The sequence below is a fragment of the Candoia aspera genome, chromosome 1, assembly GCF_035149785.1.
Source record: "Candoia aspera isolate rCanAsp1 chromosome 1, rCanAsp1.hap2, whole genome shotgun sequence".
Classification (NCBI taxonomy): Eukaryota; Metazoa; Chordata; class Lepidosauria; order Squamata; family Boidae; genus Candoia; species Candoia aspera.
The window spans coordinates 42,950,222-42,977,951 of NC_086153.1; the positions used below are offsets into that span (position 1 = coordinate 42,950,222).

Consider the following 27,730-nt stretch of genomic DNA (forward strand, 5'->3'; position numbering starts at 1 on the left):
CAGTTTTCCATTTGTATTCTTATATAGTTACAACACTGGATATGACATTTATAATTAGATTTTGAATACTTTCAGTTCAACATGTGGAATTTTTCATTTAGTAAAAATTGAGTTAAAAGTTTGCCTGACTATGTTTTAAATGAATTATACATAAATCATATTTTAGTCATAAATCTTAGTAATCTGCATGGCAAAATCACTAAGTTCTCCTTATTAAATGAGACAACTCTTATTCACTGTGATATTAAAATTGCATTTTAATCTAGTAGATACCACATGTAAACACATGTTTACAGTTGTAAATACCACAAGATTGGCTCTTCCGACTTTTCTATCTCTAACATTGTGCCCTTACTTGCCTTTGTTAGCAGTTTTGTTGTTTTGTTTCCACTACGTGTGAATTTCTCTGGAAAATATATCTCCCCTTTTAAATGCTGGCAAATTCTGATTTACCGTGCGTTTATTCTGAGCGATTCATTGTTTTTTATAGGTAAATACGTTTTCAACAAAACATGTTCATCTTGGTTGCACTGCATGAGCGGCTATAGTTCTTAAATAAGGTTAATTGGTTTTAAAAGCAAACAAACATTTTAATTGATTTATCAGTTATTGCTAATTTCAATCAGTAGAAGGTAAAAAGATACCTATTAACTGCATATTAGAAAAAAAAAATCCCAACTGTAAGAGCAACCCAGAATGATGCTGGTTCCTGTTTGTTGGATGTGTTCAAGTAGAGGCTACATAGCCATCTATTGTGGTTACTTTAGTTTGGATTCCTGCACTGAGCAGGGTGTCGAAATGACCCCTTTAATTCTATGAAGCTGTAATTTCTTTCATTCATTCATTCAATTTCTGAGGCCACCCAATCACAGAATGACTCAGGGCAGTGTACAAAGAAGGTTAAAAATGCATCATAATAACAAGGAAGTCTCAAAAGATTAAGCAATTGCTTAAGAGAGAAAGAATGGCAAATAAAGAATGGCAATTAGAAATATAGAATGGCAGAAACAATTGGAAATAAACAAACAGTTGAAAATGAACAGTATTCTATATTTTATATTATTATGAATCATAGAATCATAGAGTTGGAAGGGACTTTGAAAGTCTTCTAATCCAATGTCCTGCCCAGGGCAGGATTCCTCAGACCATTCCAGACAAATGGCTGCCTAATCTTTTCTTGAAACCCTCCAGTGATGGAGCACTCATGATTTCAGGAAGCAGGATGTTCCACTGCTTAATAGCTCTCATAGTCAGGAAATTTCTCCTTATTTCAAGATTGGATCTCTCCCTATTGACTTCCACTCACTGGTTTTTGTCTTTCCCTCAGGTGCTATGGAGAATTATTTCCATCCCTTCTGCCCTGTGATACATTTCATTATGTATTGGAAGGCTGCTATCAAGTGTCCACTTAGCCTTCCTCTTCTTTAAGCTAAACTTATCAGGTTCCTTTAACTGCTCTTTGTAGGGTTTAGTCTCCAGGCCCCTTACCATATTTGTTGCTCTTCTTTGCATTCTTTCCAGTTCCTCAGTGTCCTTTTTATTGTGTTGACTAGGACCAGACACAGTACTCCAATGCAACATGGAGTGGTACTATCACTTCCCATGATCTTGATATCATATTGCTCGTTCAGTATATGAGAATCCCAACAGTCCAAAATGTTTAGGGTAGTCTGTATAGCTGCCAAATGGAATTTACTTACTGTACTTACTTATTTACATTTCTATAGCTGCCTATCTCAACCAAGTGACTCTGGGCGGTGAACAATTTATAAAAACAATTAAAACAGTTAAAATACCTGATTCATCCTTCTTCTAGCATAATGGCAGGGCAGCAGTACCAGGTAAAGGCACCAAAATACACTGGCAGATGAGATGCACTACTAGTCATAATTGTCCTAACAGCCAGGAAACACACTGAGACAAGGAACTGGTCTCTAATATTTATTGCTAGTATTTAACAGGAATCCTAACAAACTGAAGAAGCGTGGGAAAACCCAGACATATAAACCCCAAGGGTTAAGGCGGTCCCGATCTGTGTCTCTTTGAATGGCTGACCAATTCCTCAGTGCTACGCATGCGCTTGACAGTCTGGATGGGAGCCCCCTGCTCGCCATCCTTACTCATGACATCACCCTCCCCTCCAGATTCACATTCCATTTCAGCCCCCTCCCCTCCAGAGTCTTGATAAGATGTGCCGTCTGCTTCTAAAGTCCCATGGGAACTGGGCAATGATGGAAAGTCTTCAAAGGAAAACTCCTCCAAGGATGAAGCAGTGCTGCCCTCCAAGTCAGATAACGCCTCCAGGCCAGGTGGCTGCTGCTGGAAAACATCTAGAGAGTTAGCAAGGTCAGCCCCCCTCCCCCCTGGGAAATGCAAGCCCGAGGTGGAGGGTTGCGGTTCCCCCGCCTCCTCTGTAAGTGGAGTGAAGGCTTCAGTCGGGGGGGGGGGGGGAAATACACACTCACGAACTCTTCTGCTTGGGCTTCTTCGGCCTGCTCAGCCGAAAGAGGAATCTCTGGTAGAGTGCGAGGCTTGGGTTTGTGAGGGAAAAGCTGATGAAAACGATGAACCAGTGCTGGTGCATGCACATCTCTGGCATTCTCCCACGTGCGCTCTTCCTCAGGGTACCCTTTCCAGTGTATGAAATATTGGATGCCCCTTCCCCTCCTCCTAGAGTCCAGAATTTCCTCAACTTCGTACTCCTCCTCTCCCTCCACAATTACTGGAGGTGGGGGGGGGCAGTTGCGATCGCAAGGCACTTGGGGGAGGGTCTTTGGCTAGCAAGGCTCTGTGAAACACTGGATGGACTTTCATGGATGGTGGGAGCTGTAAACGATAAGCCACTGGATTTATCTGCTGTGCCACAGTGAAAGGGCCCACAAACTTAGAGTCCAACTTCTTGGAGGGTCTGGTAGAGATCAAAAACTTGGTAGAGAGCCACACTTTGTCTCCTACCGCAATCGCTGGCCCTTCCTGTCTGTGAGCATCTGCCGCCCTCTTGTAAGCACTCTGCCCTGTTCAGCTGCTCCTTTAACAACTCCTGTGCGGCTTGTTGCTCTTTAAGAAAATCAGCTGCGGCTGGAACAGTTCCCTCCTGGGAGGAGGTGGGCAACACCCGAGGGTTAACCCTGTAGAGTGCCTGGAAAGGGGACATCTTGGTAGAGGACTGTACAGAATTATTATATGTAAATTCTGCCATGGGCAGCAGGGCTGGCCAATTGTCTTGCCGATAAGTGGTGTAACACCTGAGATATTGCTGTAACCACTGGTTAATTTTCTCGGCTTGCCCATTACTGGCAGGATGATGCGCTGATGACAGGTGGATCTGGACCCCTAATGACTGGAAAAGGGCCCTCCAGAACCTGGAAGTGAACTGTGGGCTTCTGTCACTCACCAAGTGATTCACCATGCCTCTATACCTAAAAACGTGGTCCATGAACAACTGCGCTGTGGCTGGTGCAGATGGGAGGCCCTTGCAAGGAATAAAATGCGCCATCTTTGTGAAAAGGTCCACCAGTAGTCTCTCAGAGCTCTATGGAAGTCAGCCCCTGGGCCGGGGGTAAATCAGTGATGAAATCCATGGAGATAGTATCCCAAGGCTGACTAGGGGTGGGTAGGGGTTGCAAGAGTCCTGTGGGCTTCCCTGGGAGAGGCTTGGCTCGTCTGCAGGTGTGACAAGAAGCAACGTAACCCTTTATGTCTGCAACCATCTTAGGCCACCAGTAGTCTCTCAGAGCTCTATGGAGAGTTTTGAAAACGCCTCCGTGGCCTGCCGTTTGGTGGTCCTGGCAAAGTCTCAGTACTTCTTCCCTCAATGAAGGGGGAATATATAATCGCCCACTATGCCAGAGGATTCCTGCCTCCACATTGAATGGGGAGGCGGTGTCTTGCGGGGCCCTCTGGAGGTCATCCATCCTGGCCCTGGCATACGGGTCTTGTTGCTGCTGAGCTCTGACTCTTGTAAATAGGTCCTCTGCTTGTCTGCCTGCTGCTAAAATCTCTGTTTGGCTCCCCCTCATAGACTGATCAAAGTTGTGAGGTTGTAATATAGTAGCCTGTACCTCCTGGTGAGTGGCGGGGGTTGCCTGAAAGGATCGAGACAGGGCGTCTGCCAAGCAGTTTTGCGCCCCAGGCACATAAGAAATAACAAAATTGAAACGGGAGAAAAACTGGCTCCATCTGATCTGGCGTGGGGTGAGGGATCTGGTGTTTTGTAGAAGCTGTAAATTCTTGTGATCGGTGCAAACTTTCACAGGAAAGGTCGCCCCTTCTAGCCAGTGCCTCCACTCTTGGAATGCTGCTTTAATTGCCAGCAACTCCTTGTTAAAAACATCATAGTTTCTCTCTGCTGGTGAGAGCAGGCGTGAAAAAAAGGCACAAGGAAGCAATGTACTCTCGGTTTTGTTTGTATATTGCAATAACACTGCCCCAATGGCAATATCTGAAGCATCTGAATGCATGATGAATTGCTTCGTGGGATCAGGGTGTCTTAACAGCGGCTGGGATGCAAAGAGCTGCATGAATTCTTGGAAGGCTGCTTGCTGTCTCTCCCCCCCAAATGAATTTTGCTCCTTTCTTCAAAAGCTGTGTGAGGGGTCTAGCGAGATCACTATAGCCCTTTATGAAACGCCTAGAAATTATAAAATCCTACAGTCTTTGTACATTTTAACATTTCGGGGAGGTGGCCAAGAGAGAATTGCTTTCTGGGGGTCGGGGGGGACAGGAAGGGGAGGGGCTGACCTTAGAAGGATCCATGGATATGCCTTCTGTTGAGACTTTATAGCCCAGGAAATGTAATTCAGTTAAATCAAAGGCACACTTCTCTAGCTTGGCGAACAGCCTGTTCTCTCTCAGTCTTTGCAAAACATTACGTACATGGGTTACATGAGTTGTAGCATCCTCAGAGAAAATTAATATGTCATCTAGATAAATGACCAGATACTTACCTAGCAAATCAGAGAAAACTTGATTCATAAATCTGGAAAATATGGCTCCTGCATTAGACAAGCCAAAGGGCATAACAAGGTACTCAAATTTTCCAAACCTGGTGTCGAAAGCAGTCAGGTATTCGTGCCCCTCTTTCACCCGGATCAGATTGTACGCACTCCTGAGATCCAACCTGGTAAAAATGCGTGCCTTCTGTAAGCAAGCAGATCCGAGATTAAGGGCAGAGGATAGGATTCTCTTTTTGTTTGTTTATTTAAAAAACTGAAGTCGTGGACCACTCTCATGGGTGTCTCCTGGGTTGCAGGTGCCAACGGGTCAGGCTTTTTTGGTACGAAGAAGGTAGGAGCAGACGCTGGGGAAGTAGATGGTCGGATGAAACCCTTTTGGAGACTGGAGTCCAAGTAATCCTTTAAGGTGGCTAGTTCCTTGGGGGACATGGGATATTGTTTCCTTGCTGGAATCTTGGCTCCTGGTATCAACTCAATGGTGCAGTCACAGTCCCTATGGGGGGGTAGTGCTGTGGCCTCTTGTTCGCTGAAAACGTCTGCAAAATCTGCATACTTGGCTGGCAAGTGGACTCCCCCTGCTACTGTGACTGCGTTGGTTGCTGGAGAGCGTGGAGCGGCTTGAATCTTGTGGTGCTGGCGTTCCTTAGCTGGAAGGAGATTGCTCCTGTAGTCCAGTTCAGCAACGGGTTGTGGATCCTCAGCCAAGGCATGCCTAGGATTACCGGCACATTTAGCTATGCAGTAACATAGAGCTGGATCCACTCAGTGTGGTCTCCCATTGTCAGTTGCACCGGTTCTGTGAGCCTTCTAATCGGCCCTGCCTTGAGGGGCTGGCTGTCAATGTTCTCCACTTCTATGGGGCATGGCAATTCTCTGGTCGGGATGTTAAGTCCTGTACGGTCTGCACATCAATAAAATTGGTTGAAGCTCCGGAATCCACGATGGCCTCTAGCTTGACCTGGTGCTCTGGGTTGACGTGTATGAGTATGGGTAAACAGTAAAAGGCTTGCCTGGAATCTTCGGAATGAGCCCCCCTTAATTGATTGATGGTCTCCCTGCTGAGCTCTGTGGAGGGAGACCGACGGAGTTTCCCTGGTTGGAAGCAGAGGCGGAGCTGGTTCCTGTTTCAGCTGCTTGCCTTGGGGCTCTTACTAGAGCTGCTTGGCCTCTCGCTGGGCAAGCTCTCACCATGTGCCCCTGGGCTCCGCAGTAGAAACACAGGGCTCTCTCTCTCCTTCTCTGCCTCTCAGCCTCAGAAATCAGTCTCCTGCTTGCCCCAATCTGCATTGGCTCCTCTTGTGCTGAGTGAGAGGATGCTACGGAGAGAGCTGGAAATCCTGAAAATGCTCTGAGGGTCCTGTTTCTCCCCGGTTGCATCTGCCTGAGCTCTTCTAGCCTGGCATCTATGACCACCGATAACTGATATAAGGCTTCTAGGGTAGCTGGTGTTCCCTGGCGCACTAATTCATTCTTAATTTCCTCATCCAGCCCTTGTTTGAATTGGTCTTTTAATGCACTCTCATTCCAGTCCAGATCTCCTGCTAACAACTTGAAATCAGCAATGTAGATTCCCACCCTCTTGTTACCTTGCTTGAGCTTCTGAATCTCTTGGCTGGCCGTGGCCTCTCTGATCGGGTCGTCAAAGTGTGCTCGGAACCCTGCCAAAAAATTCTGGTAGTCGTTGAGAATCGGGTCATTGTTCTCCACCATGGGAATAGCCCATTTGGCTGCTGGGCCCTTTAGCAGACTTAAAATGAAGGTGACTCTGGTTCTGTCTGTGGGGAACTCTGCCGGTCTGCTGTCGAAGAACATAGTGCACTGTGTGAGAAAGGTTCTCAACTGTCCTGCTTCTCCTCCAAATTTCTCTGGTAGACTGCCCTGGAATCTCAAGACTATTGGCGGAGCTGCTGCTGCTGCTGCTGCTGGCGCCGGTTGTGGGTTAATCGGAACTGGTTGTTGTAACTGCTGTAGCATGGCAGCTTGTAATGTGTTGATTTGGAGATCTACTTGTTGTTGGTGTTGTTGCAGGGCTGCTGCCAATTGTTGGATGGTGAGCCGCATTTCTTGGTTTTCTGAAGACATTTCCAAACGTCTCTCCTTAATTTCTTGTTCCTCCCTCTTTCGATGGGAGTAGGAGTTTGTTAGGATTGATGTCCTAACAGCCAGGAAACACACTGAGACAAGGAACTGGTCTCTCATGTTTTTGCTAGTACATAACAGGAATCCTAACAAACTGAAGAAGCGTGGGAAAAACCCAGACATATACACCCCAAAGGTTAAGGTGGTCCCGATCTGTGTCTCTTTGAATGGCTGACCAATTTCTCAGTGCTACGCATGCGCTTAACAGTCTGGATGGGAGCCCCCTGCTCGCCATCCTTACTCATGACAATAATCTATGGCTTATACCAGCAGTTCCCAACCTTTTTGGCACCAGGGACTGGTTTTGTGGAAGACAATTTTTCCATGGACCGGGGGGGGGGGGGGATGGTTTCAGGATGATTCAAGTGCTTCCTCTTTTTCCTGACCTTTTATTCTCTCTTCTTCGCGCCATTTGGAGATAGCAGCCAGTGGGCTTGCTTTCTCTGACAGGAGGTGGAGCTCAGGCAGTAATGTGGGCAGTGGGGAGCGGCTGTAAATACTCAGGCTGTAAATTTGCTCGCTTGCCCACCACTCACCTCCTGCTGTGCGGCCTGGTTCCTAACAGGCCACAGACCGGTACTGGTCCGTGGCCTGGGGGTTGGGGATCCCTGACTTATACGGCACACTGGTTCATTCATAAATCGTATTAAGATAGAATGAAAAAATTTTTTTGCTAAGGCAACTTAATCATAGTTCTAATATGCAATATTTGATTAAAGGTAATACAAAAGTAAAATTGCAAAAGCTGCTAATTTTCAGCCTTGCAAGGTTCTAAAATATGTAAAGGAAATAATTAAATGATGCCAATAAATGCTTTGTAATTTGTCAATTTAAAACCATGACTTTTTGCTTTTAAAGCAAGTTGAGATGTTTACTCTTATCTAAATAGTTTTTATTTGAAATTAGATGATGTTATGCTTGAAACATTGGGTTTTCATCTTTTCAACTTTGTCAGTATTGATAGAAATACAAATATGGACTGTGATGTATGGGTTTGCATGTTGTAATTGATTAGCTACTTGTTTGCTGAGGCAAGTCATATCTCACCTTGAGAGATGTGCAAATAGCATTGCCCTTGACTTCGGTTTTATTTTGTTTAAAAATAGAAAGTAAATGAAGATTGTGCTAGCTAGGATAGGTAATATGATTCTGATGTCAGGTGTAACCATATGTATATTAAATATGCCAATAGTAATTTTGTGACTTTTCAATCTGTTGCATTTTGTTTTAGCTCATTAAGGAGACTCAGATTAGAAGTGATTGCATTTTTGTTTGTCTTGAAAACTAATAGGGTTAATTAGTTCAGCTTGAATGTTCAATGGTTTGTTCATATATTTGTCTTGAATATTTGCATAGTCCGATTTTTATTCACCTCCAAGATAAACCTCCTTATTGGAGAAGGGGAAGGTAATAACAGTGGAGAGCGCCAAGTCAGATTCCTTAAGATTTAATCTTAGAAGATGGATCTGATTGCAAGCTCCATGGTCTCTGACAAAAAATGCTGCACTGTGTTTAAAATTCTCAGCCAGTAAGAGCAACAACAAGGCTCCTGATTAGCAGTAAATAACATATTCTCTGTGTTGTTTATTGCTTAGAATTAAGGAAGGCTTATGAGCTAATGGGAAACAAAATGTGAACTATGTGATCTTCCACTGAGGAAGAGTCAATCTTATCTAGTCCATTCCACTGTCTATTAAACCTTCACTTCTGTTGGGAAAAGCAATGAATGGCTGTGTTTTCAGTTCAAGTAAAAAGTTTAGTAGCAGAGGGCTGAACTGATTCTAAAAGTTGGCTGTCCTATTGAATCAACTTTACTGTTGCCCCTTGCTTTGGATCCCTATATCTGGTTTTCATCAGTGGAAAGTATTGGTCACCCTAAGCAATGTTTTCCTAAAGTCACCTATTAATGAGTAAGGCTCTCATGTACTTCTTTATATCTTTATTGTTGACATCAATAAAATGGCTGTAACAAGAAAACAGTTATTTTTGTTTGTTTGTTTTATATTAGTTTTCAAATGGCTTCAAGTTGGCAGAATTATTCTTTATTATGAAGAATACCATTGAAATAGTTAGAAAAGAATAATTCATAATGAATTCCATGTGGCGGTCCTCTTCAGACTATGAGATGGCCAGGCAGAATTACTATTAAATTCTTTATTTACAATAACTATTTACAACAGCAAAAGGTCCTTGTAATAGTTTAGGCAATGCAATTCAGTGAAGTCCACCCAGGCAATAAAGGACACCCAGGCAAGGCTGCAGGTTCAGATTGTGGCAAAACAACGAGGCAGAACTCAGCTAATTCTCTTATTGAAGCTGCAACACTTGGTGGAGCTAGAGTGCGTGGCAAAGAGGAGGCCTGAGGTGCGAGCCTGTGAGTGGGCAGACAGGCTGGACTAGATTGGAACGCAGAGGCTAGACAAGGCTGGACTGGAGCATCTAGGCAAGGCTTGGATCTGAAGGCAAGGCTGGACTTGGCGGGAGCATCTAGGCAAGGCTCAGTTCTGGAGACAAGGCTGGACTTGGCTGGAGTGTCTAGGGAGGCTTGGATCTGAAGGCAAGGCTGGACTTGGCGGGAGCATCTAGGCAAGGCTCAGTTCTGGAGACAAGGCTGGACTTGGCTGGAGTGTCTAGGGAGGCTTGGATCTGAAGGCAAGGCTGGACTTGGCGGGAGCATCTAGGCAAGGCTCAGTTCTGGAGACAAGGCTGGACTTGGCTGGAGTGTCTAGGGAGGCTTGGATCTGAAGGCAAGGCTGGACTTGGCGGGAGCATCTAGGCAAGGCTCAGTTCTGGAGACAAGGCTGGACTTGGCTGGAGTGTCTAGGGAGGCTTGGATCTGGAGACAAGGCTGGACTTGGCAAGAATGTCACAATGAGACTTGAAACTGGAGGCAAGGCTGTGCTCCACCGAATCATGCTGGAGCAACAAGGCGAGGCTTGGAACTGGATGCGAGGCTGTGCTCGGCAGGGACGGCAAGGAGAGGCTCGACTGGAGCAGCATGTCCAGGAAGCAGGTCCGCGACGACAGTAGCGGCTGGCTCTGGTTCCGGCTACAGGCAAGGCTTCAGGGTTGCCAGGATTTCAGGAAAGTCTTATGTGTGTAATATGTTCATTTTTGTCATGTTCAGGCATGACATACTTTAAAGTTTATTCTGACAGTGCAAAGGTTAAATGCAGAGAACACAAACAGCATTTTCTTCACTACAACATTTGTGCTTTTACCTCAAGAATTTCCAGGTGTTACATGATAAAGCCTGTCTGTCTTGCTTTGTTTATTCACTATAAAAAGGCAAGTCCCTTCAGATTAATTTTAAGGGGAAAAAAAAACCTTCCAAGTCAGTTTCAAGTGAGAAGAAAGATCATAGAGAGATTTCATTGTAATCCAGTCTTGTTAAGTCTAGATTTATTGCTGGTATTTTTTTCACATGAAGCAACCATGCTTGCTACCAGCACCTTTTATTCTTGGTAGACTTTATTTGACAATTCAAACAGTTTCCTATGTTTACTGTGAACTGCCAGAAGGAAATAGTATGTTTTACAGACAGGAACTCCAGAATCAGATACAGTGTTGTTGAATGGCTTCTTTGTGACTTTAATAACAAGGAAGCAAAAATAGGCAACCCCACCTGAAGTTTTATGACTTATTTACATCTATTATGCATTGATGCCTTTTTCTTTCCACTTCTGCTCAATAAATTTATGCCTGGTAATTTTTGACAAGGAGTAGTTGAGGGGCGTACAGGAGCAATCAAAAGGTGGAATTCTTTGCTGGAAGACAATGAAAGGTATTTCTTCAGTCCACTTCAGTGAAGGCTTGCATCTAGAGAGCTATACTCTTCCTCCCTTCCTTCCTCTGTAAATTATTGAAACAAATGTTCTGGTGAGGTATAACAGTTGTGTGGATGAGTCATTTTTGATCAGACAATCCAGTACAGATCAAAACAGTCCAGGTAGCTTTGCAACAGGTTGTGTCCTGATTAGTGCTGTACCAACTGACTTTGCTTCTTGCTTTGCTTTGCTTCTTATGCTGTTCTTGGTTTCTGTACTTTGCTTGGGCTCCTACTTTCATTGCGTATTCTCAGTGCCAGCTATTTGCATCACCTATTTGCACTTGTTTCTTTGAAATTGGCACACTTCATCTTTCAGTAATAATCCAGCTTTCCTTTCAATTTCATCCAGATCAGGTGAAAGCAACCCCCCCCCCCTGCCAAGTTATGGGTACTTAAAGAAAACCAAGCAAACTTTAATAAATGTGTGTAGCTCAAAAGCCCTCGTTCAGATTTCTTGTAATTTAACTTTTAACTGCTTTAAGGAGTTGCCTAGAGGCCATGTGTTCATAAGCTGGCATGCCTGGAATCACAGTTTGGGAAATGAATCTGAAAGGTTGCAAAGCCCTATGTCCTACATCTTCCCCTGCCATGACACAAAGCGGGTTGGCCTTTTTCAGAGTTAAGGATCTAGCAAAACAAACAAACAACAGTCTGGGTGCTTCTTGCACAGCCCTAATTGTAGTTGTAAATCTTGAATCCTATGGGGAAGAGTAATAGTTTGTAGTAGGAAAATATTTAACAACCTCTTCTCCATTTCTCCACTTCTCTGCTTAAAACCTCACAGGTTTCATGGGTTTAGTTGTTTCTTTTTAACTCTCAGATCAGTACATTAGGAAGCAACTATTCAGATGAGAACTTGGTTGAGTCTAAAACAATTTCCAGTAAGGTGCCGATTTGTTTCTAGATATACAGAAATCTGTTCGTATGTCTGGGATAGCTTCTTCTCTTGGGGGAAAAGCAAAATAAATATGTGGAAAAAGAAGCTTTCAGCTTTCTTGGCTTGGTTATTTGTAGTCCTAGAAGAAAAAGAATGTATAATCAATAAACTCAGTAAATTGAAGCTTGGGGTAGAACTTAGAATGAGAAAAAGGTGGCATGGAAAAAAATAATGAAAAAATATTCAGTCAGTGCCATATATTGTTCAATTTGATATTTCTGAGAAGTATTTCATGACATGGAATAAAGTTCTGTTTTATATAGCTCTGTGTTTGCAGTTTCAAGTACTTAATCTGAAATTATTTTAGTTTTGCCTTAATGCATTATATTGTTTTATTCACACTTGTATGTAATTTGCATTATATAATAAATAATTTTAAATTTCTAAATACTTATGCTTCTGTTTAAAAACATCTTCAATAAAACACACTGACTCAAGTTACTTGACCTTATGTGTGTATTTGATTATGTTAGTGAAATGAAACTAATGCAATTAAATACAGTGGAATGCAGCTCTAGAGCTGGTTTTGAAAAAAAGCTCTCTGAATCATGCTTTTGGAAAGTACCTTTTGACAAAATATCTGGCAGTCACAAACACTGGCACTGTTCCCATTTTCCATTCTTTCTCCTGAACTGAAGCCAGATTCCTTTGGGAAATCATCATTTGTAGAAGGTTGTGAAGAGAAAAAATGGCATTCTTGAGAGTACAGTTAGTGCTAATTAGAAACTAAACATTGGCAATCATGTCAGAGTTAACTGTATTTGAAAAGAAACATCTACAAGAACCTGTTGAGTATAAAGAGGCATAATATAGCTTGAATATGGTAGCATTTTAAGATACATTGTTTTGCACTGTTGTGGTAAAATGCTATTTATTTTAATTAATCGTGCTGGTAAGCTGCTCATTTTCCTTCCTCATCACATGTACCTCTACATATAAGCCAATAAATGAGTTGGAAGAATGCCTAAATTAAAGCAAGTGCAACGTTGTGTTAGCATTGTAACACGTATCCCATACTTTAGTTACTATTTTCTAATGTGTTTGTGGTGCAAGCAGAATTTCCATTTTCTGCTAATATCAGGAGCATGGATCTCATACCAGTAGGGATCACATTTTCAGAAGCTGTATAGCACCGAACCTGTAAATCTGCTGATTTGAAGATATGTGCAATACAGTGAGGCCCCCTAAATGAGATATGGTCCAAAAATTAAAATGAAGATTGTCCATGTTATTATATAAATATTTATCATGTGACAGAAGGTAGGCTTTGTGTAGCATGATAATGGCAAAGCTATTCTCTATTCTCTGCAATCTGACACAGGGACTTTGTAGTTGCTCAATAGCAGGTACTAGTTACAGGGATTCTTGTTCTGTGCCCATTTCACAGGAAACAAAATTCTTTTGGCTGTAAGGAAATATCCTTATTTATATTACTTTTACAATAAAAATACCATTTACAAGGGAATTGTTTTTTTCCCTACCTCTGATTGGTGTCATCTCCCTAGTTGAACTTAGATCAGCTTCCATGACTCTTTAGAACTTGTCTTTAGCATGGTGTCTTCTATTTATTGCTAGGTGGTATTCGTGGTATAAACATTTTTCATAACTTGACATCTTGGACAGCATAGTTTGTATTTCAGTCACTTGTGTGTCTCTGTGGTGAAAACCATACGTTTCAGGTGAGTATAATTCATATAAATAAAATACACTTAAAATACAATTACAATTAAAACACAATTCAAGTGGTGCCATCATGTGGTATGCTAAAAGTATGCAAACTGAAATCACAAAAAACTCCACTCTGTTCCATACAAAGCTATTATTATAATCCCCATATCTGATAAGGTTTATCAAGAACGGTAAGTGCTATTTATGCAAACCATTTATGCATTTCAAGAATCATTTTTAGGATGGAATATAATATATACATTTATAAGGATTACAGAAATATTTTCTTGAATATTTCGTTATGAATATTGTTCTTGAAATACCTTGTGTATGAATGAGATCTGAAAAATTCTACCTTTCTGTCTCCTCACTTCTAGATGTGGTAACTCTCCTGTGTACCGTTCACGCGAGCTGGCTGGAAGAGCCCTTGTTCCCTTCGTTATGCTGAATTTGGTGCCACAGACAATATCTTCTTTGTTAGCCGGGCTTCCAGATTGCACTGATCCTTGTGTACGGCAAAATGCAGTTCATGGAACGCTGTTACAAGTGAGTTTTGCTTTTTTTGCATAATGATTGCAATGTAGCTTCTGTAAAGTAAACACCTATTCACAAAACAGTAGTATCCAAGTTGATAAAAACAGGAACTCTACAACAGACTTATGGTTAACTTTTAAAAATCAGTTTGCTTCTACAGGAGGATTCTCATAATCAAGACATTAAAAGTGCCTAATCATGCTGGGAATTTAGCAGGGAGATATATTTTGTTTCAGTAATTGAGCCTGCAACAAATCTTAGAGATAATTCCTGATCATTCTCAAACAGGACAGGGAAGAACTTCTCATGAACTCCTTGATAACAGATTTTAGCATAGACAATACTGAGCTGGATCCACAGGTATAATTATATGCAAAGCACTGTCCTAGTTGTCCTACATCTCTGTGTTTTTTATTGCTTATCATCAGGAAGTTTTTCCTTGTATTTAAACAAGGCTGCAACATATATTTGTTATTTCTGGTTGTAATTTCTGTGGACATGGAAAATAGTTCTTGGCCATTTTCCTTTATTATTTCTCTACTTTCCTTTTCTCCAGACTGATGATGATGATGCTGATCCCACCTTTTTTTAATATCTGTATAAAAAGAAAGCTGAGAGAGAGTGACTAGCCAGAAATTACCCAGCCAGCTTTCAAGCCAAACTGATAGTCCTTTGGTTTCTAGGCCAACATCTTAACCATTACATCAAACTGGCACTCACATCCCAAGTTCCTTTAGCCTCTCCTCAAAGGGAATCTCCTCAAGACCTTGTATCGTCTTTGCTGTCTTCCTCTAAACTCTCTCTAACCTGTCAGTATCCTTCTCTGTTTTAGCTTGAGGTATCTAAGTTGATATGGCTTCAATGGCTGCTGGGATTTAGGAGACATCGATGATTTTTTTAGAGCAAGTGAAAATAGTGACATTTTTTTTTGTATTCTTAAGAGGAAGAAACATGGACATAGATTTTCCATATGTAGATTGCGTTGCCAGCTCCTGCTAAATCATGGTTTAGTATGTTAGATGTATGAACTGGAACTTAGACTCCCCAGTTTCAGATGAATGTGTTTTATACCAAAGTGACAATATAACAACAAGCCTAATTTCAGGGAAAACAACAACAGCATACATCAAGGATTTCAGTTTGTCTATCTTTTGCTAAGTGGGAATGATGGGAAATCTCACCATTCATTTTTACTGAACAGTAATTCCCAGCAGTCCAAACCAGCATGGCCAATTGTGTGGGATATTGGGATCTGTTGCTCAGCAACCTCTAGAAGGCCATTGCTAAGTGATGGTTTATCATGACATGACCCAGGACAATTTATATTATCTTTTTTTTTTAGTTTTCTGAAGGTACTGTTGATTTCTCTGTGTATATTCTGAATCTTTTGAGAGACACTGAAAACATTGCTTCTCTCTGTGTTGGAGAGTTGCATGGAGTATGATTGTAAAGTATATAGATACTTACATAATTTGGAACTAGGATGGAATGTAAATTAATGGTAAGGTTCTTACTTGGAATTGTAATGGAGTTAAGCCTAGATTTAATTTGGATTATATGATTACTTAGATTCCTTTTTGGCCCCATATGCTTATGTTCTCATTCTCTTTTCCTGCATTTTCCTGTCTTTTTTTTTTTTTTTGAAACTTTGCCTTCTTTTTTTGGCAGTAGCTTAGGAAAGCAGCAGTATTTTATGGTGTGTGTCTGTTCGTATGGATTTTTTCCCCCATGATAGTAAGGAATGGTTCTCATAGAAACTTAAAATGTATGTGTGAGGGCATGGAATAAAACAATGGAGTTCAAGAGACTTATTGTAATGTGTAAAGTTACTATTACAGCTTAGTCCAGGGTTTGCAGTTTGGGGGGCCACACTTGGTCACTGAAGGCTATGCCAGGGGCACAGTCCAAAAAGTGGGTCTGGACAGGACCATGATTACATTTGAAAAGAATAACCAACTGAAAGTGTGGAAAAACCAAATCACATGGGTTGGTTTCCTTCACTGTCCTGTTGGTAGGAAATTGTCTTATAGGCAGATAGTTTATACTATTAAAAAAAATGGTGAGCCTGGAAGACAAAAACAACCAATCATATATGGAGACTGCTCAGTGTCTTTTGGTATCTGGCTATATCTTCTGTGGACAATTTTCCCCATGATAATATGCATTTCAACTAGTAAGTTGTATAGTAGAATTTCCAGTTAACTCCCTTGTCCTTCTGAAATAAAAATATTGCTAATCATGTATCTTTTTGTTGTTTTACTTGGCAAAAGTATTTGACATGTACTTCATAGCTGATTTATAAAGGCTGATACTGTGAATGAATGTTATAGGATCTAGAGATCAAAGCAGTAAAACTACTATCATTAAATGTTTTTCATTGCACCTTCCTTGCAGCTGCTCTTCTTAGTTCAGTTTTATTGACCAAGATAAGTTTTTCTTTGAAGCTGGGGGAAAAAAAGAATATTAATGTCAAATGGAGAGGAAAACATAAAATTATGGCTATGTACCTATTAATGTCTTTGTTATTAAATTTTATGTGCAGTCTTGGTATCATCAGGTAGGTAAATTTTATATGTTGCCAGGTATTCTGAGTAGTTAATGTTTAAGCAAGTACTGCACAAAATGGATGACTGAACTATCCATTTTATGAATAAATCAAGCTGGAATATAGGTACATTGATGGTGGTGTGTAAATAATATTGTCATGTTTATGTCATGTTTATGTCCTTCCAGGATGTTTTGTGTCCCATGAGACTCTGCTGCTTGTTCTGTAACTGTGCTACAGTAAAGCTAGGGAACTGATATTTTGGCTATTTGTGCACCTTATACAGATGGCTAGGTGTTTTGTGAAACACTGAAGGGTGCTATTAGTGACTTGACTTGTAGGTATGTGCTTTGCACAGCAGCAGAGTATCAGTATCAGAAGACCAGCAAGGGTAACATCCTACATAGACGTGTGCATATGGGAACGAATTAAGTGTGTTAATATGCAGCTAAATTATTTTTCCTTCCTTCAACTATTCTGTGTGAGTTTAATGGAAAGGGAAACGCTCAGTGTTCATGCTGGTTTTAGAAAAGGATGAAGAACAAGAGACATTTAATAGTAACATTTTTTAAAGGAATCTTGGCTTTAGTCTTTTTGCAAGTTTGAAAGCCTTGGAAGCCCCCCACTCCCGCTTCCTCTTTTGCATAATAGTATGCATAGAATTTATATGTCACTTTTAAAATGGGAAATGTAGTCACCTGTGATGAGATTGATTTTCAGGCAGTTCTAGAAATGTAATAAAAATTGCTGTGAAAACTTTAAAACAAACTGAATACTATTATGTACTACAGTTAGCCTTAATGTTTATTTCACTGCATTAGCACAATACTCATTAAGGCTGGTTTTGATTATGCAGTTAGCCTTCAGTTTGCCCTTAGATTTACCTTGGCTGAGGTGTTTGCAGTTAAATGCCACATTGAAAATGACTGGAAAACATTAACATTAGTATGTTATTGCAAGCTGACATGCTTAGCCTGATGGGAAATAAAATTTATAAATAGGCTTGTTCATATGTGTACGGTAAAAATCTGATGAGTTATAGTAACTGTTATTATGTGGCTTATTTGTTTCCCAGGGTTTGAGTTTCATTAGAGGCTTTCTTTCTATGTAAGTTTATAATTTGAAAAGAAATGCATTAATAAATAGTTGCAGAAGAAACCTTGCATTAACTAATAGTTATTTGTTCATGCTGTAAACTTTGGTACAGAGATTGTTCCCAGATGGACCATCAGTAAAAATTTGGTAATATTGTTCATCCTTTTCCTCGAGGTGGGAAACAACAGAATTATCAACTCAGTAAGCATTGTATTTCAAATTTATTTATTTATTTTATATTTCAAATTTCCATCACCGCCCATCTCCCCCAAGAAGGGGACTCTGGGTGAGAAGGGGACTCTGGACGTTTAGATTAGATATAAAAAGCATTAGATATAAAAAATGCATCCAGACAAAAGTCTGCCAAATTAAACAAATGTGTTGCATCTCATCATGCTCCTTTCTCCAGTTCAGGGAGCTATTCCACTATTTATATAAATGTTTCTTCTTAACATGAAATAAAACATTTGGTCAGATCCTGAGCATGAGCCAAATGCAACTATTGTGATTTCTTCAGGAAAATGTCATAATATCCAACATCTTATCTAGCTGTAAGTAGTACTGTATTCAGAAGATAGACTTCTGTGCCTAAAGACAATCTTTAGAATGTTTCCTGATAATAGTAAATAATCAGAATAATAGTATCTTTCATGAATTTATTTTGAGTCTTTTACTTATTAATTCTAATATTATTAATTTAAACAAAACAAATTATTATAGAAAATTGAGGTAAAAAGTAGCTAAGAAATCAAGAATCAAGGAGACAATGGCTTTAATTGTGACCACATATTTACTAGCTAATATGAGATCGTATTATACTGGATCAGATTCAAGGGTCATTTAGTGGTATGGTATCCTGTTCCACAGAGCAGCCAGTTAGATCCTCCAGGAAACCTGTTAAGCCAATACCAAAGCAACAGCCCTTACCCAATATTCTCTTCCCAACCACTGATACTCAATAGAACTATTATTGATGAACTATTAAACTTGTTTCTAAATGGATTATGGGAACATTAGGTGACATGATAAGCAAAAAAGTGGTCATTTTATATTCACCCAAAATTCACCCCAAAATTCAGCAATTTTCTCCATAACTTGAAGCAAAAATGGCTAAGATTTGAATATGTATGTTGACTACAAAACTTGATTTTTTTTTCGAACTTCTCTTAGAGAGCCCTTTTCTCTAAAAGAACCTTTGCCGGTTGAAAATAATTCTGAGATATGATACCAATGCCTGAAGCCCAGGTGGAACACTGGCCACTGTGCTGCTTGGCTTCATGTAAGTGGAGAGAGATTCTGAGGAACATAGCAACAAATCTTATACGCATGGCAGGAGAAGCCTATCACCAGTGAAGACATTATTTCAGAGATGGCTGTCCCTTCGCCTCCAAGGTCCTTCTGTAGCATGTAGCACTTTCTGAAAAGCCACTTCTAAGAATGGATGTTACCCAGAAAGATGTTGCTCAAATGGGGAAATCAGAAATCAGAGACTTTTGCGTTTCTCATATAAAACTTCTCTAAAAGATTCACTTTTTAAAGCTCACCTTGTTTATCCTTTTATTGACAAAAGGCTTTTTTCTCTTTGAAACAAGCTACTTCTATCTGTTTCCCCTCCCCCTACATTCCTTTCCCCCAAGTCTGGTGCAGAGAGTTAGGGGATATTTGGGAACAGCGTATATGGGTGAGGGGTAGAATAATATGCAGGATTTATATTAAATATATTTCTACCATGGGCAGAACTTCATAGAACACATTTTGAACAAACAAATACTGATTTATCTTTCCTTTTACTATTTAATGCTTAGTGAAGAAGGGAAATCTGCAGGAAGGTTTTTTTAATAGTAATTTTATTAAAAATTACAATTTTAAAAATAAAAACAAATACAAACAAAAAAAAAGAAAAAGAAAAAATAGAATGTGCAGAAAAAAAACAAATAGAAAAGAAAGAAAAAATAATATAGTAAAGAAAAAGAAAAGAAATATATAAAGAAATGACTTCCCCCTTCATCACAAGAAGCATAAACAATTTTAGTCACCATCTCTTAAAATACAAGAAGTGATCTCTTCTTCCCATATCTCATCTCTTATCTATAAACAGATCCTTAAAGCCTCATTGTTTCAGTCCTGATCAGCAAAGGTCCATTATGGGTTACCAGAGATAACAACATATATATTTTAACCTTGATCAAATAAACCAACATTATATTCCTTTTAACAATCCTAATCTTTAGTCCAAATAATGTCTTAGAATTTGATTTCATTATTTTTGTCCCTTCTCACAAAATTCTTCAAAGCTTTAACAAGCCTCTTTTGTAAATCCAACATAGGAAAATTATCCAGGTCCCTCTCTTGTTTTGTTATTTGTATATTCCTTTTAATTATTAAGACATCAGCCAGTTTCTTTTGTATGTCCAGTGTAGCATCTTTTTCCATATCATTCTTGTAGCTTGTCATTTTTAAATCTACTTTCAGATCAGTCTCAATCTTGTCAAGTAAAACTTGTTCCCCCTTCATATCTATAGAGGCAGACGCTCTTAAAATTAACTTCTGGTCTATTGTTCAAAAATATCCTTCAGTATGTCCAATGTTAAAATATTTTGCTTCATTCTGTATTAGTAAGTCAAATTTAAGTGTTCTCCTTTAATTGCAATCTTTGATTCCTTCTGGTTCCCTCTAGTATCCAAGCTTCCTATCATGTTTTTTTTAAAGAGAATACAAAACAAAAGCATTTTCCCAGGAGAAGGATTCTTATAATTAATTTCAAATTCTTATTTCAAATTTATCTGGACCCATAGTCCGTTTGTAACTTTCCAAAATCAAAATTCTAATCACCCTTTTGCTGTTTATTAAAAAAAAAATTAAGTCCTTAAACTTGTATTTAAAACTTTGTTTGCTAAGGATTGAAGGAAACTCACCTGGTACTGTAAAACTTGTTGATCCAAAGGTTCCTAACAGCTGAAAAGCAATTAACAAGCAATTTCCAAAAGTATTAGAAAAGGAAGAATGCAAACCCAGTGTCCTTTCAAAGGCTGACCCCACTTTAAGTAAGGTGGCTATTCCCTCATCTTCCAGAGCTCTAAATCCATCAGAGGCCACTGTCCTACACTCTCCTCACAAGGAGCAACTTCTGGAGCACTTCTGGGCAATCTCAAGTCCTCTCTTTGTCCAGAGAGGAATTACTGAAGAGCCAGTCTGCTCACTGGCTCTTTATTCCACCATGCTCATTGGCTCCTGTTTTGGCGGAGCCGTCTTCAGTTTGCCATTTCTTCCCTGGAAATGGGGGTTGTTGTTATTGAAAATTCTATTCATTTGTGGTAACTTTTCCTTGTACTTAGCTATTTGAGGGTTCCAACCGTTTACAAGAAACTACAAATCCAATTTTTAAAATGGCCTTTTCTGTATTTTCAGAAGATGACGATACAGTCTGGATGGCATAACAGAAAGACAACACTGTTATTTTAAAAGTCAAATCAAAGCTTACCATGATTCAGAAAAACATGTTTGTCCTTTTCCCAAGCATACTAAGCAAATATGGATCCTATTTACATGTCCCAAAAGTTGTCATTTCATCTAAAGTTTTCTTTTTAAAAAAACTGGTGTCTAGGAAACATTGCACTTTTGAAAACAGTTGCATTATAAAGAAGGTTCATGAGGTTTTTAATTCTGTCTGAACTTTTGTGCTTTATAGTTATAGTTAAAATGAACTTTGAGCCTCACAGTCATGTACCTGAGATGGGTGGCCATGGAGGAAACAGAAGTTTAACAATAAAGACTTGAAAATGTTTTTATGTCCTTACTTTGGATGTGATTTGTGCAATTCTCCCTCTAACCAGGGTATGATATTGTAACTCAGAATTGCCAAAATCAAATATATGCTTAAGTTTAAAAAAAAAACTGTAGATGGGAGCAGATATATTCAGTTTTTAGACCATGCTTACAGTATACTGTTGCTTGAAAATTATTAATGTTGCTGACTTTTAATATAGAAAAAACCAATTGGTTCTTTTTTTCTTTTTTGTACTCAGATGCTATATTCCTTCAAGCACATGTAACGGGAGCGGTGTCCCATATGCTTACTTGAATGCACTTATATTTTTTATTTAGGTATGCACCTGCATGCCAAGCATGAAATTCAAGTGATGGTCATAGAAGAGATCAGTTATGTCTGTATAGGACTCCTATATGTCTGTATAGGACTCCTATAATTTCCACTGAAAAAAAGACATAGTAATTAGAAATAGTATTGTGCATATACCAAATAATTTTATAAAAATTGTTCCTAAGATCACTTACTTACACAAACTATACATGCATGCTGCCTCTCTGATAAATTTAGTATAATACAGGGTTTTTTCTCCCTTTCTGGTGTAAATTACCTTGCTGTTGATGTGCTATAATGCTACCTTTATAGTTCTTGTATGGAAAGTGAAATAGTGGTAAAAAATAGGTCATTCAGACAGACTAGTATAGGATAGAACACTATGTAGAACACAGTACTGTAATAAAGGAGTTATCTTTAGATTTAACCAGCGTCAACTTGTTTCTGTAGACGTTTTGGGAGATTGTTCCCCAAGTGCCTTGGTTCTTTTCACTAAAGAGTTAGTTTTTTAGCAAAACCCAAACCCAAGGAAGTAGATATTTGGAAAATATTATAACAGCAGTCTGCAACTTTTTTTCTTTTCCTTTTAAATATAGGTCCTTCACTTGCTGCAGTCTTATTTGGAATCTAAACAGAGGGCTAATTCAGACTTTCATCAAGGTTTGAGCAACGTTATCACTAGTGCATGTGGCAAGCTATGGTTGGCAAAGAGGTAAGTCAAAAACAGGATATATTTATTTATAGTCCCAAATCAATAAAAATAAAAGTGAATATGAAGCTAAAAGTACACAGTAAGCCAGGCCTGAAACAATTAATAATAGGGTACCATATAATTGCTAAGAACTTAGCAACCTTTTTAGTGGTTGCCTGTACTGGGTCTTGTAGAAGGAAGCCTGTAACCTTTTGATGAGACAACTAAGATTTCGGATAAATGGATGTATAAGTACCAAATACCATGGGTGATACAATGGACAATTTACATGAGTTCTGACTCAACTACTGTGTGAAAACACACTAATACAGTTGTCATATGGGAGAGTAGTATATCTGTCTGTCATCATAATGGGTAATGTGCCAATTTGGGTCAAGGTAAAAATTTCCTTTGAAGAGCAAGTAAGATGTTCTATCTAGGGATTGTACCCTAATGGAAGTTAATAACTTTCGCTTTCTCATTTGGAAAGATTAAATCCTAGTTCCTCAAGGTAAATTCAGCCAAGGTCTTATCTGGATCAGATTATGATACAGCCAGGAATGAAAAGCCCCATAAGCCAGGTCAGAGTCAAATTGCCTCCTCAGGGATGAGGTAAATATATCTAATAGAGTAAGGTAAACCAGGGATGCTCCTCTATCTCCCTAAATCAGATATGACAAAGTCAGATGCAGACTGACAGAGAGGCATCCACTTCTAACCTTCCAACTGTGAAACTCAATTATTTTTGAGAGTTTCACAGTTGGAAGGTTGGAAGTAGATGCCTTTCACACTGAATGTATCTCTGGTTCATTGTAGATTATAGGACTGAAGTTCTTGCATTATACTAATAGCATAATACTAGTGTTAGGAAAGTATTTGATTTCTATCAGTAAACTATTTCTTGGGTTTCCAGTTTCAGATACTACACATTTTGCTAACTGTAATTTTTTCCTTTTTTATTGTTATATCAAATCATTAATTACATTTTCATAATCAAAAATAAAAAAAGCTTCTGAATGAAGAGTTAAACAGGACTTTTATATTCCCTATAGTGCTCAAGTAGATTCAGTATGACTGAATATAATAAAAAGGGTCTGCAGCAAACTGAGTCTAAGAAAAAGTAAAGATGCAGTAGCAAGCAGGAATTTTCTCCTAAGGTTTTGAATAGCAGAAGTGCAATGTCTGGGCAAGAGTTATAGCAGTGCACTCTCACTTTCTCTTACCAAAGGGATAGCCAAAGTGGTAATGGACAGGAGTAACTCTACAACCAGGAGGAGGCTACAAAACTAGGGAGTGTCCCAAATTCTTCCCCTCATTCCATAGCCAAAAGAGAACATGGAACATACTGCAATATATGCAGTATCATTTCTTCTTTCACAGTGACAGGAAATTGTTGCAGCGGTATAGAGCAGACCTGGTAGTAACAGTCACAGCTGCCTTGAAAATTGCCATAAGAGTATAATTAGATATGATGCTTCTTTGGAAATAATCCAATTTGCTGCCAGAACCATGGTTTCTAGCATCTTAGCCCAAATTTCATACATAACTTTTATTTACTTTTGGTATTCTTGTTGCTTTCCTTTTGTGATGAACAATATAGTGCTGTGTAGAATATAATAGGTTAACATCTGTTGGTATTGGACAACTATGGTTATCAGATTAAGAACAAATCAAGAACATGCAACAACTTCAAATCATAGTTTAACATCTCCCCAGAAATCTGGATGGCTCCAGTCCTTTTTGTCCTTTTTGATTCTAGCACGTTACAAAAGTGCTAGAACCTTGGTTGTTCTGTCAGGCATTTGGGCTGGGTTGTTTGGTGAACAGTGTTGGTTGATTTGTGGTTGATGTTTTTTCTTCATTTTTAGATGAAATGATCTTTTTGGACCTCTGGCATATGATATATTGATTAATTGTGGTTGTAATTTTTAAAAATTGAGTTGTTTTCTGGCTTTAATTTCTTGTTCACTGCCCAGAGTCACATATAAACTATTTAAATCATAAATTAATATAAACATCTCTGTCCCCAAACTGATATTAGAATGTTTTGCATGAGAAAAAAAAATACTATAACCAATTAGAGTCTTCCTAATTTTAATCATGGTTTCTCTGAAGGGAGGAATGAGCAGTCTAATAAATTGTTCATATTTTGACTCTGTAAGGCAAATAATGATAATGATAATGATGATAATGATAATAATTTATTAAATTTGTAGGCCACCTGACTTTCAAAGATTCTGGGGGGCTCATAACAATCAAACAAAGAAATTACAATAAAATCAATACATCATAATAAAAGATAAAGATGGCAAGTGCAATGAAGCGAGGGGTCTCATTCTCCCTCACCAAAAGCCTGGGTGAATTATGATGGTTATGAATTATTTGATATGAACTGTTATGTTATGCTATGATTCTCTGAACACAGTCAATATTGTCAGTTATGTGAAGTTACATTGGGGTTGAGATCGGGCTTTTGTTTTGTTTTAATAAGAGGAAAACAACCACTTAGAATATAAATCTTTGATGTTTTAGCTCAACACAGTGAATTAGAGCAGTACATTTCAATCTTTTTCAAATCTTGCACCCATTATATATTTTTCTCTGGAAAAAACTCTTTTTTTTTAACGTGTGTCTATTTTTATCAATAACAGTGACCACTTTCTCTGAGGAAAAAAACTAGCAGTAATACCAGCTGTGTAGACAAAATATATATATCTTTAATCCCAAGGTATTTGAAGCCTCAATCCTTCCAGGAGAAAATTTGCTTCATAAATCTAAAACCAGTACATAAACAGTCAGACTATCCATATATTTCCAAGATCTAAATCAACATTTCCTTATACCCTTAAGACAATAAAAAATGAATAGCAGTTGATAGCTACAGTTTTTCAAAATCTATTACAAAAATATATATCACTTACAATCAATTTTTCACAAGTAACTAAAATTTATTTGTAAACTAGTCATGTCACATTTCATTAAAAGCAAGGAATTCAAAGATGTATTCAAATACACATCAATATGGGACAACCAGATTGACGTAGTATGGTTGTATAAATGATATAGACCAGTTAGGTTTTCATCAGTCTGAAAATGTCATCAGTGCTATAGGTAACGCTATGAAATGTGTGAAAATTGGTAAGAAAGAATACATAGTGTCTAAATTAATTCAGAATAAGATCCAAGGACATGGTTTTTGAAGAGAATTTCACAGAATATTTATTTGTATTTATTTATTTTATGGTATTTATAACCCACCTCAGTCCTAATGAAAGCTGGGTGGGTACATTAAAGGCAAGTGCAAAAGACAAGAAAGTAAAAGCTCAATATAAACAGCTAAAGTAATATTAAAAGCCATTGATAAACAATATAGTTGCCTTAAAACTAACCTAATCTATTCTAAGGCTGAATTGCTTTAGCTTGCTTATGAAATGCTCGAAGGGTGAGAACCATCCATAATCTCCAGGGGAAGGGTATTCCTAACCCTTACCATCTGCATTGACAGAGGGAAGGTTAACAATACTGTGTCCTCTATTTGAGAGCCAGTTTGGTGTAGCGGTGAAGGCATCAGGCTAGAACCCAGGAGGCCGTGAGTTCTAGTCCCGCCTTAGGTACAAAGCCAGCTAGGTGACCTTGGGCCAGTCACTTTCTCTCAGCCCTGGGAAGGAAGCAGTGGCAAATCACTTCATAAAAACCTTGCCAAGAAAACCACAGGGACTTGTCCAGGCAATAATTGTTGTATTATTTTGTGTCTGTTCTTCTCTTCTCAGGCCCCTATATTAAGCAATTTTTATTAGAGTTTTGCTACTTAAGTCCACTCATTTCTTGCAGAGTTAAACCGAATAACAAAGTCATGAATCTTGCTCTGATGTTGGCTTATAATATTTTGGTAGAAGAATTTTGTTATGGACCTTAGTCAAAGCAGTTTTCTTAAGGGAAAATGAAACACTGAAGATGACAGTGTCTTAGAATTCTTGATATACCCCAACACAATCTATTGAAAAAAGAAATTTAGAACAAACAACTAAAATTGCATTTTTTTACTCTTAACTGTACCTTTTATGGAAATGCATGTGCTACTGGTGTAATAATAATAATAGTAACTGGGTGCCATTCCAAAAACCTTAGACGGCACTTAGAAAATCTGCGCATTGACAAAATTTTTGTCTGTAAATTACAAAAGGCCACACTGCTTATATCTGGACATATGCTATGCTGATACATTATGACATCCTTGGTTCTTGGGAAGAACTCCGTGTGAATGAAGGCCAACACCAGCTAAAGAACTGGCAGCTGTGATTTCATGTTGAGAATAATAATAATAATAATAATAATAATAATAATAATAATAATAATATATTAAAATTATATGCTGCCTGACTCCCAGCAACTCTGGGTGGTTTAAGTTGTTAAAACGTTTAAAAACAAAGAACAATACAGAAAAACACAAAAACAGCATAAGACAGAAGAACAGTGATGGCAAAGAAAACAAACCCGGAGGGGAACTAAAAGGAAGAAGGGGGCATCAGTTGTCCTCTCCAAAGGCCTGGGCGAAGAACCAGGTCTTTAAGGGCCTTTGAAATGCAAATAGGGTGGGAGCCATTTGAATTTCAAAATCCTTGAGCACTCCCATGCTAAGCTATATGCTACACTGAAGGTCATAACTGGGAAGAATTGATAAATTAAAGTATTTTCCTTAGTTTTATCATTGTTCCTTTTGGTGCAACTTCACTAATGTATGTGTCCGAAGCTGTCATTTGCTTGCATTTGCCTATAATGGTGTTTCTTCCATATTGTTTCCATTCAGAATTATTATCAGAATTATTAGCAGTTTGTGAACTTGCACATCATTAGTTGCTTTGTATTTCAAAATCTAGAAATTAAAAGTTGGGTATGCAGGTTTAAAATTAGAAATTGAAGATGTATGCCCTGTTCATGGGTTGAAATATACATCACCATTGTAAACTATATGGAGTAAAAAAAAATCACCAAAGATCTTTCTTTAAACGGCCCAGATTGATTGATTGCATTTCTACCCTGTTGCAATCTAAATCAACTCTTCGTGGCAGATAAAAGTCCACATAAATGCTGGTAGAATGATTTTTTTCCTTAACTGTATATTGTTAGTTAATCCTGAATTTTGCAACATACGGATTAAAACTGGGTGCTTCCAAACAAGCCAATGACTATGGTTTAATGGTTCAGATGTAACAGAAAGATACAATTAACCAGGGCTTA

The 27,730-nt window shown here is 38.8% G+C and overlaps 1 protein-coding gene and 1 long non-coding RNA gene across 2 annotated transcripts in view; one reads left to right on the plus strand and one right to left on the minus strand.

The window, feature by feature from the left end:
• The window catches only part of THADA (THADA armadillo repeat containing), a 145,503-nt gene that overhangs the window by 86,011 nt on the left and 31,762 nt on the right, over positions 1-27,730 (plus strand). The window contains exons 29-30 of the mRNA XM_063302892.1: positions 13,906-14,074; positions 22,398-22,513. Of these exons, the coding sequence (XP_063158962.1) occupies positions 13,906-14,074; positions 22,398-22,513 (285 nt within the window). The remainder of the gene's footprint in view (positions 1-13,905; positions 14,075-22,397; positions 22,514-27,730) is intronic.
• LOC134497228 (uncharacterized) lies at positions 11,745-13,978 on the minus strand. The gene is made up of 3 exons (XR_010067902.1): positions 13,884-13,978; positions 12,426-12,506; positions 11,745-11,939 (listed from the first exon to the last, which is right to left on the minus strand). It is a non-coding gene; the product is annotated as an uncharacterized LOC134497228 (long non-coding RNA).